The 17,008-nt window shown below is 43.2% G+C and overlaps 1 protein-coding gene across 1 annotated transcript in view; it reads left to right on the forward strand.

Annotated features, from left to right (window-relative positions):
- Positions 1 to 17,008, forward strand: part of adgrd2 (adhesion G protein-coupled receptor D2) — a 52,217-nt gene that overhangs the window by 27,682 nt on the left and 7,527 nt on the right. The window contains exons 20-24 of the mRNA XM_062959324.1: positions 3,456 to 3,497; positions 3,583 to 3,636; positions 3,758 to 3,899; positions 3,999 to 4,057; positions 12,104 to 12,134. Coding sequence (XP_062815394.1) covers positions 3,456 to 3,497; positions 3,583 to 3,636; positions 3,758 to 3,899; positions 3,999 to 4,057; positions 12,104 to 12,134 — 328 coding nt within the window. The remainder of the gene's footprint in view (positions 1 to 3,455; positions 3,498 to 3,582; positions 3,637 to 3,757; positions 3,900 to 3,998; positions 4,058 to 12,103; positions 12,135 to 17,008) is intronic.

Genomic DNA, 17,008 nt, shown 5'->3' on the forward strand with positions numbered 1-17,008 from the left:
TAAAATAATAAATGCAATAATAATAATAAGATCAGAGTGAAATAATAAATGAATTAATTATAATAATAAAAATAGAGTAAAATAAATGTAATAGTAGCAACAATAATAGAGAAAAATAATAAATGTAATACAGTAGAGTCTCGCTTATCCAACGTAAACGGGCCGGCAGAATGTTGGACAAGCGAATATGTTGGATAATAAGGAGAGATTAAGGAAAAGCCTATTAAACATCAAATTAGGTTATGATTTTACAAATTAAGCACCAAAACATCATGTTATACAACAAATTGGACAGAAAAAGTAGTTCAATACGCAGTAATGTTATGTTGCAATTACAGTAGAATCTCACTTACCCAACACTCGCTTATCCAACGTTCTGGATTATCCAACGCATTTTTGTAGTCAATGTTTTCAATACATCGTGATATTTTGGTGCTAAATTTGCAAATACAATAATTACTACTTAGCATTACTGCTTACTGAACTACTTTTTCTGTCAAATTTGTTGTATAACACCATGTTTTGGTGCTTAATTTGTAAAATCATAACCTAATTTGATGTGTAATAGGCTTTTCCTTAATCTCTCCTTATTATTCAACATATTCGCTTATCCAACGTTCTGCTGGCCCGTTTATGTTGGATAAGTGAGACTCTACTGTACTGTATTTACCAATTTAGCACCAAAATATCACGATATATTGAAAACATTGACTACAAAAATGGCTTGGATAATCCAGAAGCTTGGATAAGCGAGGCTTGGATGAGTGAGACTCTACTGTAAATGCAATAATAATGATAATAATAAGATCAGAGTGAAATAATAAATGTATTAATTTTAATAATAAAAATAGAGTAAAACAAATGTAATAGTAGCAACAATTATAGAGAAAAATAATAAATATAATAATAGAGAAAAATAATAAATGTACCATATATTCTTGAGTATAAGCTGACCCAAATATAAGCCAACCAGGACCCTCACCCGAGTATAAGCCGAGGGGGGCTTTTTCAGTCTTAAAAAAAGGGCTGAAAAACTAGGCTTATACTCGAGTATATACAGTAATTATTGTACTAACACACGTAGAATTAATTAGCTGCAATGGCATAAATAAATACATTTGTAGGTCTTGTGTAGGTCTTGTGACTTTGGTGCAAGAATGTAGACTGAGCCACACACATACATATATATATGCACACATACACACATACTTTGCGTAGGAGAAGGGATGCCGGTCTCAATTAGCACTTTTGCAGCAAAGTTTTGCAATGAGGAAAAATACAAAGGCGAGGGTGGATGTGGGCAGAGGATCTTGGCTCCAACCCACTTGAGTGAGAGGAGTGTGCAAGAGAAGGGTGTAAATCCAGAGCTGTCACTCCAACACGGTGATTTAAGGTTGGGAAAATATAATTAGGAGAGAGCAGACTTATTATACCCCTCTCCAGGCAAAACTCAGGGTCAGGGAAGGCTTAGAATAACATTAGAATAACATGATGCAGAGTGCCAACGTTTGACCTCCGGTGAGCCTGAAAAAGAAGGTTCCATGTGCCATGAAAACCTTCCACAACACAACAAAAACTCTTGTTTGGTTGTCCTGACTGTGAAGCCTAAAGTCTGAAATGACTTGAAGGCACAACAACAACAATCCTATTTGATGATCTCATTGGCCAGAAGCAGGCCCACACTTCCCACTGAAATCCTGATAAGTTTACAATAGGTTGGTTAAAATTATTATTAAATATTGTATTGTTCTTTCATTTACAGTAGATTCTCACTTATCCAAGCTAAACGGGCCAGCAGAAGCTTGGATAAGCAAATATCAAATTAGGTTATGATTTTTACAAATTAAGCACCAAAATATATATTATATATTAAATGTAATATTACTAATAATGTTACGGTATAATGGTATCGTACAATATAGTATTATATAATGCTATGCTAATAATATCATATATTGTATGTACATACAACTTGTAAGCCTCTCTGAGTCCCCTTCAGGGTGAGAGGGGGGGTATAAATGTAGTAAATAAATAAATAAGTAATTGTTGCTGGGTTGTTGTTTTTTTTTTTGCACTACAAATGAGACATGTACAGTGAGCATAGGAATTTATTCGGTTTTTTTTCCCCAAATGATAATTGGGCCTCTCAACAATCTGAGGGACCATGAATCAATTTTAACTTAGTGTTCATGTGGCCCGCCCTTGTTTTATTGTTCTTCTGATTTTGCGTAATGTAGTGTATATTATCATTTATTGTATTGTTCAATGTGTTATGATTTGTTGTTCTATTTATATTTTGTTATATTGTATGGTGTCTGGGCATGGCCCCATGTAAGCCGCCCCGAGTCCCCGTTGGGGAGATGGTGGCGGGGTATAAATAAAGTTTTTTATTATTATTATTATTATTATTATTATTATTATTATGAATCAGCCCTCCACTTAAAAAGTCTGAGGACCCCTGGTTTGTTTATTTATTTATTTATTTATTTATTTATTTACAGCATTTATATTCCGCCCTTCTCACTCCGAAGGGGACTCAGGGCGGATCACATCTATCTATATATATAAAAGAGTGATGGCATCACGGCGACCAACAAAACAACAAAACTAAAGGTCCCCCAACCTCGAAATTTGACAACACAATCCATCATCCACGCCTCTAGGTTGATACAACAAAAAGAAAAGAAAAATAAAGTCCTAATTAGAGGGAAAGGAATAATTGTTTTTATCCAATTGCTGCCAATTAGAGGACTAATCTCTGCCCACTTGGTCTCCTAGCAACCAACTCAACTCAGGGGACAGGCAGACATAGGCCTCGGCCTCTTCCACAGATTATCTAATTTGCACTGGATTAGATGGCAGTGTAGACTCAAGGCCCTTCCACACAGCTATATAACCCATTTATAATCTTATATTATCTGCTTTGCACTGGATTATCTGGACTCCACACTGCCATATAATCCACTTCAGTGTGCATTTTATACAGCTGTGAAGAAGGGCCCTCATATAATCCAGTTCTAAGCAGATAATATAAGATTATCAATATAATATGTAATAATTACTGTGATATAGAATCATAGAATAGTAGAGTTGGAAGAGACCTCATGGGCCATCCAGTCCAACCCCATTCTGCCAAGAAGCAGGAAATCGCATTCAAAGTGATTAATAATAATACAGAACAATATAATCTCTAAAATCAGGACAGTAAATAAAGAGCAACACTCTGAAACCATAAGCCACAGCAACGCGTGGCTGGGCAAAGCTAGTTACACATATAGGCAAACATTCAATGCCTTTTAACATAGAACAAAGACAAACAAACATAGGCTCCGAGCGGGCCTTGAACTCATGACCTCCTGGTCAGAGTGATTCATTGCAGTGATTGATTACAGCTGCTCTCCAGCCTGCGCCACAGCCCGAGCCCATTATCTCTATTATCTCTTCTTGCATTGCAGGGTCTCTACATATTCCTGGTCTACGCCATTTACAACAGTGAGGTAAGGCCAGACCCAGGCGGCAACAAAACGGGAAGGGAAGCAAGAGAAGGGTCTGAACCTCATGCCTTTCATGCTTGACTCTTAGGTGCGCAACGCCATCCAGCGCATGAAGGAGAAGAAGAAGGCGCTGTCCTTCACGGTGGGTCCTGCTCAGATCGGTCCCCTCCAAAGTCACGTTGCCAAACTTTCCCAAACTCGGAGACCCCTGTGAAGATGGGTTGGGCCGGGTGAGCATATGTCCAACTCTCTTGTTGTTTCAGAACTGTTCCCATCCCATCAATTACCTGTCGAGCCCCAGAAACACCTCCTGGGAGATGGGCAAGTTCAGCCCTTCTGGGATGGAGAACGCCGCAAAGGGCACCACGGTGAAGGAAGCCACGGTGAAGAACCCCAACCACAAAGGTACCAGGGAGAGGGAGGCTCACGTGGCCAAACAAGGGCTGGTTCCCCCTTTATTTCACCCCACGTCTCCTCTGATGCGCCCCTTTCCTCCCCGTGCAGGGAACTTCGGAGCCAAAATGCCAATGGGACTCTCCGCCATCATGGCACCGGACAGGCCGGTAAGTCTCCAGTTGGAACATACATCCAGTCCAACCCCAATCATTCCTGGGAGGGTTGTTGTTGTTATTATTATTATTTTATTATGACACAGCAAACAAGATAGATATGCTGGATTTTGTATCACCAAATAATAATAATAATAATAATAATAATAATAATAATCGAACACTTCCCAAGTGTGTAGGACTGTGTGATGTATTATTATTATTATTATTATTATTTTATTATGACACAGCAAACAAGATAGCAAACAATTTTATTATGACACAGCAAACAAGATAGATATGCTGGATTTTGTATCACCAAATAATAATAATAATAATAATAATAATAATAATAATAATAATAATAATAATAATAATAATAATAATAGAACACTTCCCAAGTGTCTAGGACTGTGTGATGTATTATTATTATTATTATTATTTTATTATGACACAGCAAACAAGATAGACATGCTGGATTTCGTATCACAAAACCACAAGTTGAACACTTCCCAAGTGTCTAGGACTATGTGATGTATTATTATTATTATTATTATTATTATTATTATTATTATTATTATTATTATTATTTTCGGATGATGCGTGCAGATCCCAGTCGGGTGGCCTTTTGCAGTTGGCAGATCGTGATTTTGTCAATGTCTATTGTTTCCAAATGCCGGCTGAGAGCTTTTGGCACGGCACCCAATGTGCCCATCACCACCGGGACCACCTGCACTGGTTTCTGCCAGTCTTTGCAGTTCAATCTTGAGGTCCTGAGTTTTTCCTGTTGTTTTTCGTCAATGCGACTGTCACCTGGGATGGCGACATCCATGATCCAAACCTTTTTCTTTTCCACAACTGTGATGTCTGGTGTGTTGTGTTTCAGAACTTTGTCAGTCTGGATTCAGAAGTCCCACAGTATCTTTGCGTGTTCATTTTCCAAGACTTTTGCAGGTTTGTGATCCCACCAGTTCTTTGCTGCTGGGAGGTGGTACTTGAGGCACAAGTTCCAATGAATCATTTGGGCCACATAGTTGTGCCTCTGTTTGTAGTCTGTCTGTGCAATTTTCTTACAGCAGCTGAGGATATGATCAATGGTTTCGTCAGCTTCCTTGCACAGTCTGCATTTTGGGTCATCAGCTGATTTTTCGATCTTGGCCTGAATTGCCTTTGTTCTGATGTCTTGCTCCTGGGCTGCAAGGATCAGGCCTTCCCTTTACTGGTTTGTTGAAAGACAAACTGCGTGCAGTCCTGTCCAGACTTATCCAGTCCTTTGTTGTATCCACAATGAGCAAAAGAAAACAAGCCACGAAAATGGAAGAGAAATCAAAAATTTACTCTTAAGGAGCAGAGTAATAAAAGACAATAAAACTTCCAGCAACAAAACTCACATAAAGTTCCTTGCATTAAACTCATGCATCTTCATAGTAGGCTCTCAGCAAGTATTCAGTAAGTCCCCAAAAGACATTACAAACATCTCCCAAATATACCCCATTCAGGGAGTGGTTCAAGCTTGTTAGCCTTGATTGCTCTAATTACTCAACTATGAGTTGTAATTGACCAGGTGTTTTTCCCTTAACACACACATACACAAGTAGTGATCCCACAGAAACTTAGTCATATACATGCATATACAGTAATACTTCCGTCTCCTTCTTCAGGGTCCCATTCGTGAGCCAGAGCCAGGTCTTCTCCTTATCAGCTTTTCCTTCAATTTTGTCAAGGAACTTTCCATGCAATGTTTTGTTGTGCCAGCTGTCAGCTCTAGTTTGTAGTGCGGTTTTCTTGTACTGTTTTTTTTGTCTGCTGTGCTTTGAGGAGTTTCTGATTTTTGACTTCAGTCAAAGCAGGTTCTTCACTTTGCTTGACATATTCTGCCAGGGCATGTTCTTCTTCTTTGACTGCTTGCTTTACTTGTAAGAGTCCTCTGCCCCCTGATCTTCTAGGCAGATATAGCTGGTCAACATCACTGCGAGGGTGCAGTGAATGATGAATGGTCATGAGTTTTCTTGTTTTTCTGTCCAAATTGTCCAGTTCCATCTGTGTCCAGTTTATGATGCCAGCAGTCTATCTTATGACAGGTATGGCCCAGGTGTTTGTGGCCTTGATGGTGTTGCCTCCATTGAGCTTGCTTTTGAGAATTTTTCTGACCCTTTGTGTGTATTCTTTGCTGACCACAGTTTTCACATGTTCATGCTTGATGTTGTCCAGCTGTAATATGCCCAGATATTTATAGGCCTCTGGCTGGTGACACTTTATTGTTTGGCCATTGGGCATATTTATGCCCTCACTTTCAATGATTTTTCCCTTCTTCAATGCCACTGTCGAACATTTGTCCAAGCCAAACTCCATGTTGATATCAGTGCTAAAAATTCGGACAGTGTTGGTCAGAGACTGGATTTCAGTTTCCGTTTTCCCATACAGCTTCAGGTCATCCATGTATATCAGATGTGAAATTTTGTGAGAATTCTTAGATGTTTGATAGCCGAGATTTGTTTTTTGTAAGATTGTTGACAGAGGGATCATGGCAATAATGAAAAGCAGAGGGGACAATGAGTCTCCCTGGAAAATTCCTCTCCTGATGTTGACAAGTCCATAGCTTTCATTTCCAACAAACAGTTCAGTTTTCCAGTGCTCCATCATGTTTTCAATGATGATGATGATGATGATGATGATTATTATTATTATTACTATTATGCATAACAACATAGCACACATGCATATTAGGCCCAAATGTCTGGAATTCATTTCTGTTAGGAATTTTGGGAGTTGGTCCAAAACACCAGGAGGGCCGAAGTTTGCCCATGCCTGCAACCAGAGGCCGCGCACTTTAATGAGGCATTTGAGGAAGCTGTTGAGATCTTCCCTTCCCTTCAGATATTCGATTTCATGTGTTGGAAAATACAAAGGATTATGCCATGTTCCATTCACTCGCTATCCAAGGGCATCAGTAGCCTCGCAGCCAAATCAACATCCCCGTTTACGAAAATATCCGAGGAACGGGATGCCAGTTGTGTGTGCGAGGCTGGCTTTGGAGCCCCACCATCTGTGCCAAAGCAGGTAACCGGAGAAGCCCAGCGCCGGTCAGCTTCACCAGCTCCAGGTGTGAGTCGATGGGCTTGGCGTCATTGCTAAGCTACCAGGCCCTCCAGATTGAGGCCTGGGCTAAAGGGATTACCTTCTCCAGGGCACAGACGCACCGAGCGTTGAATGCCAAGGACACGCAGGCAGAGGGTCTTGGTGCCAAGAAGAGGAGCTTCCCCTTCTTGCTTGGGGCCGGCTCTCCGTTAGCTACCGCTCGAGAAAAATAAAAGAGAAGAAATTATATCTTAATGCGTTGTCGAAAGCTTTCGTGGCCGGAATCACTGGGTTGCTGTGAGTTTTTTGGGCTGTACAGCCATTAAGGTGGAATTTGCTCTCTCTAGTCCAGGGGTCCTCAGACTTTTTAAGTGGAGATCCGATTCACAGCCCCTCAGACTGTTGGGGGTCCCGACTATGATGAAATAGTAAAAGATTAGGATTGTTGTTGTGTGCCTTCAAGTCATTTCAGACTTAGGTCAACCCTAAGTCTACAGTCTAGGACAGAGACCAAGGAAATGACCTTGGAGGGCCTTAGTTTGGGGACCCCTGATCTAGATGATCACCTAAGAACATAGATAAGCAAAGAGACCTCCAAAGGCCAACTAAATGATCTCATAAGGCCATCAGAAGACCATCGGTAAGAAAAGGGACCCTCAAAGACCATCTAGATGGTCTCATAAGACCATAGATAAGCAAAGAGACCTCCAAGGACCATCTAGATGTTCTCATAAGACCACCGGTAAGGAAAGGGACCCTCAAAGGCCAACTAAATGATCTCATAAGGCCATCAGAAGACCATAGATAAGGAAAGGTCCCCCAAAGGCCATCTAGACAATCTCATAAAACCATCGGTAAGGAAAGGGACCCTCAAAGACCATCTAGATGGTCTCATAGGACTATAGGTAAGGAAAGAGACCTCCAAAGACCATCTAGATGGTCTCATAAGACCATCGGTAAAGAAAGGGACCTTCAAAGGCCAACTAAATGATCTCATAAGGCCATCAGAAGACCATAGATAAGGAAAGGGACCCTCAAAGACCATCTAGATGGTCTCATAAGACCATAAGTAAGGAAAGGTCCCCCAAAGGCCATCTAGACAACCTCATAAAACCATAGGTAAGGAAAGATACCCTCAAAGGCCATCTAGATGGTCTCATAAGGCCGTAGCTAAGCAAAGAGACCTTCAAAGACCATCTAGACAATCTCATAAGACCATAGGTAAGCAAAGAGACCTCCAAAGACCATCAAGATGGTCTCCTAAGACCATCGGTATGGAAAGGGACCTTCAGAGTCCATCTAGATGATCTCATCAGGCCATCAGAAGACCATAGATAAGGAAAGGGACCTCAAAGACCATCTAGATGGTTTCATAAGACCATAGGTAAGGAAAGGGACTCTCAAAGGCCATCTAAATGGTCTCATAGGACCATAGGTAAGGAAAGTGACCTCCAAAAGCCATCTAGATGGTCTCATAGGGCCGTAGCTAAGCAAAGAGACCTTCAAAGACCATCTAGACAATCTCATAAGACCACAGATAAGCAAAGAGATCTCCAAAAACCAGGTGGACAGGGGCCAGGTCAATGACCTTGGAGGGCCGCATCCGGCCCACGGACCTTATTTGGGGACTTATATCGAGGCAATAGAGAATGTATGGCACAGCATAGTATGGGATATAATGTTAATATCAAGGCAAAAACTATCAAAAACTATTTCTTACCATTATTTCCATGTACAACAATCTATGGTACCTCTTGCAGTTTCCACGCTGATTTTTCTCTATTGTAGTTTCAATGTACTTGTGAATAATGAATAATATAATAATAATACAATAGTAATAATATAATAATATACTACAATAATAATAGAATAATAATAGAATGATATAATGATAATGTAATGTGCATAATTCCCATGGAGTAAACAACAAAACCAATAGACCACATCACACCGAATTTGGCCACAAAAGACATAATCAATCTGTGTCAGCAAAAATGGCTAGGCGTGTCAGTGCTGACACGCGTGTCATAGGTTGGCCATCACTGAGTGCCTGGCCGCTGTGTCTATCTGGATGAGGAGGAACAAGCTGAAGATCAATCCCGACAAGACAGAGGTCCTCCTGGTCGATCGTAATCCTGACCGGGGTGTAGGGTGGCAACCTGTGCTGGACGGGGTTACACTCCCCCTGAAGCCACAGGTCCGCAGTCTGGGAGTCCTCCTGGATTCATCGCTTGCGCTCGAGGCTCAGGCGTCCTAGGCGGTGTCTGGGAGGGCCTTCGCACAATTGAGACTCGTGCGCCAACTGCGACCGTACCTCGCGAAGGCTGATCTGGCCGGGGTGGTCCACGCCTTGGTCACCTCCAGACTACTGTGATGCGCTCTACGTGGGGCTGTCCTTGAAAACAGCTCGGAAGTTCCAACTGGTCCAACGAGCGGCAGCCAGGACATTAACTGGGGCCCCTTACAGAGAGAGGTCAGCCCTCCTGTTCAAGGAGCTCCAGTGGCTGCCATTTATTTTCCGAGCCCAATTTAAGGTGCAGGTGCTTACCTACAAAGCCCTGAACGGTTTGGGACCATCCGACCTCCGTGACCGCATCTCCGTCTACGAACCCACGCGTTCACTTCGGTCAGCCTCACATCAATACCAGGCAAAATTCTGGAAAAGATCATTAAGGAAGTGGTCTGCGAACACTTAGAAACAAATGCGGTCATTGCTAATAGTCAACACGGATTGACCAAAAACAAGTCATGCCAGACTAATCTGATCTCTTTTTTCGATAGAGTTACGAGTTGGGTCGATACAGGGAATGCTGTGGATGTAGCGTACCTGGATTTCAGTAAGGCCTTCGACAAAGTCCCCCACGACCTTCTGGCAAACAAACTAGTAAAATGTGGGCTAGACAAAACTATGGTGAGGTGGATCTGTAATTGGCTAAGCGAACGAACCCAAAGGGTGCTCACCAATGCGTCGTCTTCATCATGGAAAGAAGTGACAAGTGGAGTGCCACAAGCAGGGCTCCGTCCTGGGCCCGGTTCTGTTCAACATCTTTATTAACGACTTAGACGAAGGGTTAGAAGGCACGATCATCAGGTTTGCAGACGACACCAAACTGGGAGGGATAGCTAACACTCCAGAAGACAGGAGCAGAATTCAAAACGATCTTGACAGAGTAGAGAGATGATTGGCCAAAACTCACAAATGAAGTTCAACAGGGACAAATGCAAGATACTTCACTTCGGCAGAAAAAATGGAAATCAAAGAAACAGAATGGGGGACGATGCCTGGCTTGACAGCAGTGTGTGCGAAAAAGACCTTGGAGTCCTCGTGGACAACAAGTTAAACATGAGCCAACAATGTGATGCGGCTGCTAAAAAAGCCAATGGGATTCTGTCCTGCATCAAGAGGGGAATAGCGTCTAGATCCAGGGAAGTTATGCTCCCCCTTATTCTATTCTGCCTTGGTCAGACCACGTTACCTGGAATCACACTGGGTCCCATTCTGGGCACCACAGTTGAAGGGAGATGTTGACAAGCTGGAAAGCGTCCAGAGGAGGGCGACTAAAATGATTAAGGGTCTGGAGAACAAGCCCTATGAGGAGCGGCTTAAAGAGCTGGGCATGTTTAGCCTGCAGAAGAGAAGGCTGAGAGGAGACATGATAGCCATGTACAAATACGTGAGGGGAAGTCATAGGGAGGAGGGAGGGAGCTTGTTTTCTGCTGCCCTGCAGACTAGGACACAATGGAACAAGGGCTTCAAACTACAGGAAAGGAAGGAGATTCCACCTGAACATCAGGAAGAACTTCCTCACAGTGAGAAGGGCTGTTCGACAGTGGAACTCTCTCCCCGGGGCCGTGGTGGAGGCTCCTTCCTTGGAGGCTTTTAAGCAGAGGCTGGATGGCCATCTGTCGGGGTGCTTTGAATGCGATTTCCTGCTTCTTAGCAGGGGGTTGGACTAGATGGCCCATGTGGTCTCTTCCAACTCTACTATTCTATGATTCTATGATTCATCTGGAGAGGCCCTGCTCGTGATCCCGCCTGCGTCGCAAGCGCGGTTGGTGGGGACACGAGACAGGGCCTTCTCCGTGGTGGCCCCCCGACTCTGGAACACCCTCCCCAAGGATCTCAGACAGGCCCCGACATTGGCAGTCTTCAGAAAGAACTTGAAGACCTGGCTGTTCCAATGTGCCTTCCCAGATTAATAGGAAATCTCCAACACCAAGTCCCATAAGCACTTTATTAGAACTAAGATCGCATATCGCACTCTGCACTTGCCCTAGAAGCCTTATATATCACCTGTCACATCAGCACTTTTAATCTTGTACCCATTACTCTGGCCCCGGCCCAGTTCTATTGTGTTTTAGCGTATTGTTATTGCTTGTGGTTTATACTGTTTTAATTGTTTTAATTTGCCTTTTGTTTTGTATTGTTACATTGTGTGTTGAGGCCTTGGCCTTTGTAAGCCGCATCGAGTCCTTCGGGAGATGTTAGCGGGGTACAAATAAAGTTTAATAATAATAATAATAATTCCCAGATTAATAGGAAATCTCCAACACCAAGTCCCATCAGCATTTTATTAGAACTAAGATCGCATATCGCACTCTGCACTTGCCCTAGAAGCCTTATATATCACCTGTCACATCAGCACTTTTAATCTTGTACCCATTACTCTGGCCCCGGCCCAGTTCTATTGTGTTTTAGCGTATTGTTATTGCTTGTGGTTTATACTGTTTTAATTGTTTTAATTTGCTTTTTGTTTTGTATTGTTACATTGTGTGTTGAGGCCTTGGCCTTTGTAAGCCGCATCGAGTCCTTCGGGAGATGTTAGCGGGGTACAAATAAAGTTTAATAATAATAATAATAATAATAATAATAATAATCTAGTATCTACTAACTGGGTGTCTGCCATACTCGTATTGGGTTGTGTGGATGTGTCTCCAACATTCAAAGCAAGCCCATGCTCTCCTTTCCTTCTCTCGTTTCAGGCTGTGCAGCTGACGGCATTCAAATCCTCAGGTAAGGAAGGCCTTCCGACTTGGTTCCTTGTGGATTTCTCGTTGGAGAAGTCTGCTATTCTTTATGTCACCTCTCCTTCCTTCCTTCCTTCCTTCCTTCCTTCCTTCCTTCCTTCCTTCCTTCCTTCTTTCCTTCCTTCCTGGACTATTTCAGCCTCTCTTCCCCGTGATGTGAAGCAGGGAGATCTAGGTCTGACACTCCTTTGGGATGTTTCTGCCTCTTATCGCCTTCCTCCCACGCAGCCAGATGGTTTCTGGCACAAAAGAGAAAGAAGAAGAGCTTCTTTGGGGGAGAAGCTTTGGCGGGACTGGTTTCCTCTCAAATTGGCCTCACTTTGCAAGGAAAGAGTGCAAAGGATTGGCACGCCACTCAGCAGAACCTTGCAAAAGACCAGTGGACCAAGTATGGTGTTTCTGGAGGACATTGGCAGGGCTCTCAGACTGGGGTGTCTGTGGTGGAGGAAATACAATGAATCTAGGATGAAATGGTCCTCGTATGAAAGCCTTCACTTGGGTGGTTTTTGTGAAGGACGTTGGCAGGCTCTTGGACATGTTCACGGCACTCTCTATAACTGGGATGTCCGTGGTGGAGGAAATACATGAGATCTAGGATGAAATGGTCCTCGTATGAAAGCCTTCATTTGGGTGGTTTTTGTGAAGGACGTTGGCAGGCTCTTGGACATGTTCACGGCACTCTCTATAACTGGGATGTCCGTGGTGGAGGAAATACATGAGATCTAGGATGAAATGGTCCTCGTATGAAAGCCTTCATTTGGGTGGTTTTTGTGAAGGACGTTGGCAGGCTCTTGGACATGTTCACGGCACTCTCTATAAACTGGGATGTCTGTGGTGGAGGATATACATGAAATCTAGGATTAAATAGTCCTCGTATGAATGCCTTCACTTGGGTGGTGTTTGTGAAGGACATTGGCAGGCTCTTGGACATGTTCACGGCACTCTCTATAAACTGGGATGTCTGTGGTGGAGGATATACATGAAATCTAGGATTAAATAGTCCTCGTATGAATGCCTTCACTTGGGTGGTTTTTGTGAAGGACGTTGGCAGGCTCTTGGACATGTTCACGGCACTCTCTATAAACTGGGATGTCTGTGGTGGAGGATATACATGAAATCTAGGATTAAATAGTCCTCGTATGAATGCCTTCACTTGGGTGGTGTTTGTGGAGGACATTGGTGGGCTCTCGGACATGTTCACGGCACTCTCTATAACTGGGATGTCCGTGGTGGAGGAAATACATGAGATCTAGGATGAAATGGTCCTCGTATGAAAGCCTTCATTTGGGTGGTTTTTGTGAAGGACGTTGGCAGGCTCTTGGACATGTTCACGGCACTCTCTATAAACTGGGATGTCTGTGGTGGAGGATATACATGAAATCTAGGATTAAATAGTCCTCGTATGAATGCCTTCACTTGGGTGGTGTTTGTGAAGGACATTGGCAGGCTCTTGGACATGTTCACAGCGCTTTCTATAACTGGGATGTCTGTGGTGGAGGAAATACATGGAATCTAGGATGAAACGGTCCTCATATGAAAGCCTTCACTTGGGTGGTGTTTGTGAAGGACATTGGTGGGCTCTTGGACATGTTCACGGCGCTCTCTATAACTGGGATGTCTGTGGTGGAGGAAATACATGGAATCTAGGATGAAATTGTCCTCGTATGAAAGCCTTCACTTGGGTGGTGTTTGTGGAGGACATTGGTGGGCTCTTGGACATGTTCACGGTGCTGTCTATAACTGGGATGTCTGTGGTGGAGGAATTACTTGAAATCTAGGATGAAATGGTCCTCGTATGAAAGCCTTCACTTGAATGGTGGATAATATGGAGTTTGTGGAGGACATTGGCCGGCTCTTGAACATGTTCACGGCGCTTGCTATAACTGGGATGTCTGTGGTGGAGGAAATACTTGAAATCTAGGATGAAATGGTCCTCGTATGAAAGCCTTCACTTGGGTGGTGTTTGTGAAGGACATTGGCAGGCTCTTTGACATGTTCACGGCACTCTCTATAACTGGGATGTCTGTGGTGGAGGAAATACTTGAAATCTAGGATGAAATGGTCCTTGTATGAAAGCCTTTCCTTTTGGAAATGCTGAAATCATCAAGAAGGCTGAGTTCCCCGGGGAATGGAGGAGCGTTGCTTTGATACGGCCTTTTGTCTACCTTTTTCCGTACCTTTTTCTCCCTTTTGTGCCGAAACGGAGACACAGGTGCTGTGCGGCACCCGGGGTCCCTGACCCGCCATCATCCGAGCACCACAAAGCCCCCGTTTTCTCGCAAATGTGCTTCTTAAATAGGGATTTCTCCTCCACCGCCCTCCCTCGGCTTCAGTCGTGGCGCCTGGGCTCATCTTAAGCATCTCTGGATGAAAGAGCAACAACGTCCTATTCTTGGGCTTTGTGTTGCCAGTCAGGTTCCAGCTAATTGAAATAAATGTAAAACCCAGAGGACCTGAGTGTCCAAAGGGGCATATTAATATAATTGTATTAATATTGTAATATTAATATAATCATAACTATTTATATTCCGCCCTATCTCCCCAAGACAACTCAGGGCAGGTGGCAAAAATTCAATGCCGTTTGGACAGACAGGGCAGAACAGACAGAAAGGAGGTCTGGGAGAAGCCGATCCTGTAGCAAACCTGGACCCAAACCATGTAGGTCAGTGGTTCCCAAACCTATTTGGCCTGCCACCCCCTTTCCAGAAAAAATATGACTCAGCGCTCCCTGGAAAAGGGGTGTGGCTTAGAGGGTGGGCGTGGCTCCTGCTCAAGAGGGCAGAGCTGAGCCTCTCCCCTAGTCCAAGATGCAGGGCTGGGAGGGGAAGGTGGGCGGGGCCACCAATCAGAGCCGGCCCTAGGAAATTTTCAAGTACAGGCGAACAGAATTTTGGCGCCCCCCCCCCCCCCCAAAAAAAACCAATCACTGAAAAACAAAAGCGTTGGATAAGCAAAAATGTTGGATAATAAGGAGGGATTAAGGAAAAGCCTATTAAACATCAAATTACGTTATGATTTTACAAATTAAGCACCAAAACATCATGTTATACAACAAATTAACAGAAAAAGCAGTTCAATACATGGTAATGTTATGTAGGAATTACTATATTTGCGAATTTAACACCAAACATTGAACTGGGATATAGGGCAGTGTGGACTTAGATAACCCAGTTCAAAGCAGATATTTTGGGTTATTCTGCCTTGATATACTGGGTTATATGGCTGTGTGACAGCTACTCATAAATTCCCACCCCCATGCGTCCTACACATTCTGAGAATCTGCTGGAATTCTATGAAATGATCAAATGATGATGCATTACTTGAAATATGTAGTATTTATGCTTTTCTAAATGTACACAGAATTATTTTCCAGCAAAGATGCAACAGCAAGTGCACTTACCTACCAGGCATGGGCAAACATTGGCCCCCCAGGCGTTTTGGACTACAACTCCCACAATTCCTAACAGCCTCAAGCCCCTTGCTTTCCCCCCTTAGCCATTTAAGCTAAGGGGTAAAACCTGGACACAGTATATTATTTGAGAACATAGAAATGCTGGACCACTCTCACAACCACCATGTCGGACAACAGAGAAGTCATGGAAATCCACAAGAAGCATGTGGACAATTCCAACAGAAAGGAGGAACCCATGACAATGAAGAGTATCTGGCTACCAGTATTTAAAAACTCAGGACAGTAAATAAAGAACAACACACACAAAAACAGAGGAATTCCAGACATGAATCAATCAGGGGCAGCTCACACCTCCCAACAAAGGATTCCCTCAAATAGGCAGCAGCCAGGCTTTGAAGCTGCAAGGCTATTCAGTGCTAATCAAGGTGGCCTATTGCAACATTCACACTTGCCTCCAGCAGACAAGAGTTCTTTCTCTTCCAACCTGGACTTTCAACAAATAATTAAGCCCCACTTCCCTAGTTTCGAACAGACCTCACAACCTCTGAGGATGCTTGCCATAGATGTGGGCGAAACATCAGGAGAGATTGCTTCTGAAACATGGCAATACAGACTGGGAAACCCACAGCAAACCAGTGTTTCTGGCCATGAAAGCTTTTGACAACAGGTTCCAGAAGTATTCTCTCCTGATTGATTAACACCTCCCAACAAAGGATTCCCTCAAGCAGGAAACAGCCAGGCTTTGAAGCTGCAAGGCTTTTCAATGCTAATCAAGGTGATTAATGGCAACAGTCACACTGGCCTCCAACAAACAGACAAGAGTTCTTTCTCCCACCCTGAACATTCCACGGATATGTGTTATGAAATATTTTAATGGTCGGAATCATTGGGTTGCTGTGAGTTTTCCAGGCTGTCTGGTCATGTTCCAGAAGCATTCTCTCCTGACGTTTCACCCACATCTATGGCAAGCATCTTCAGAGGTTGTGAGGTTTGTTGGAAAATAGGCAAGTGGGGTTTCTATATCTGTGGAATGTTCAGGGTGGGAGGAATAACTCTTTTCTGTTTGAGGCAGGTGTGAATATTTGAATTGGCCACCTTGATTTGCATGGAAAAGCCTTTCAGCTTCAAGAACTGGCTGCTTCCTGCGTGGGGGAATCCCTTGTTTGGAAGGGTTAACTGGCCCTGATTGTTTCTTATCTTCTGAGTGATGTTCTTTTTTTACTGTCCCAATTTTAGCTTTTTTAATACTCAGATTTTGTTCATTTTCATGGTTTATTCCTTTCTGTTGAAATTCTACAGATACATAAATGCCACTTGCCTAGTTTCCAACAGATCTCACAACCTCTGAGGGTAAAATATATATATTTACTGCATTTTTACCCCGCCCTATCTCAGCCTGGAGCGGTACCTATTGATCTACTCACATTTTGCACATCTTTGAACTGCAA

The sequence above is a fragment of the Anolis carolinensis genome, unplaced genomic scaffold (assembly GCF_035594765.1).
Source record: "Anolis carolinensis isolate JA03-04 unplaced genomic scaffold, rAnoCar3.1.pri scaffold_7, whole genome shotgun sequence".
NCBI lineage: Eukaryota > Metazoa > Chordata > Lepidosauria > Squamata > Dactyloidae > Anolis > Anolis carolinensis.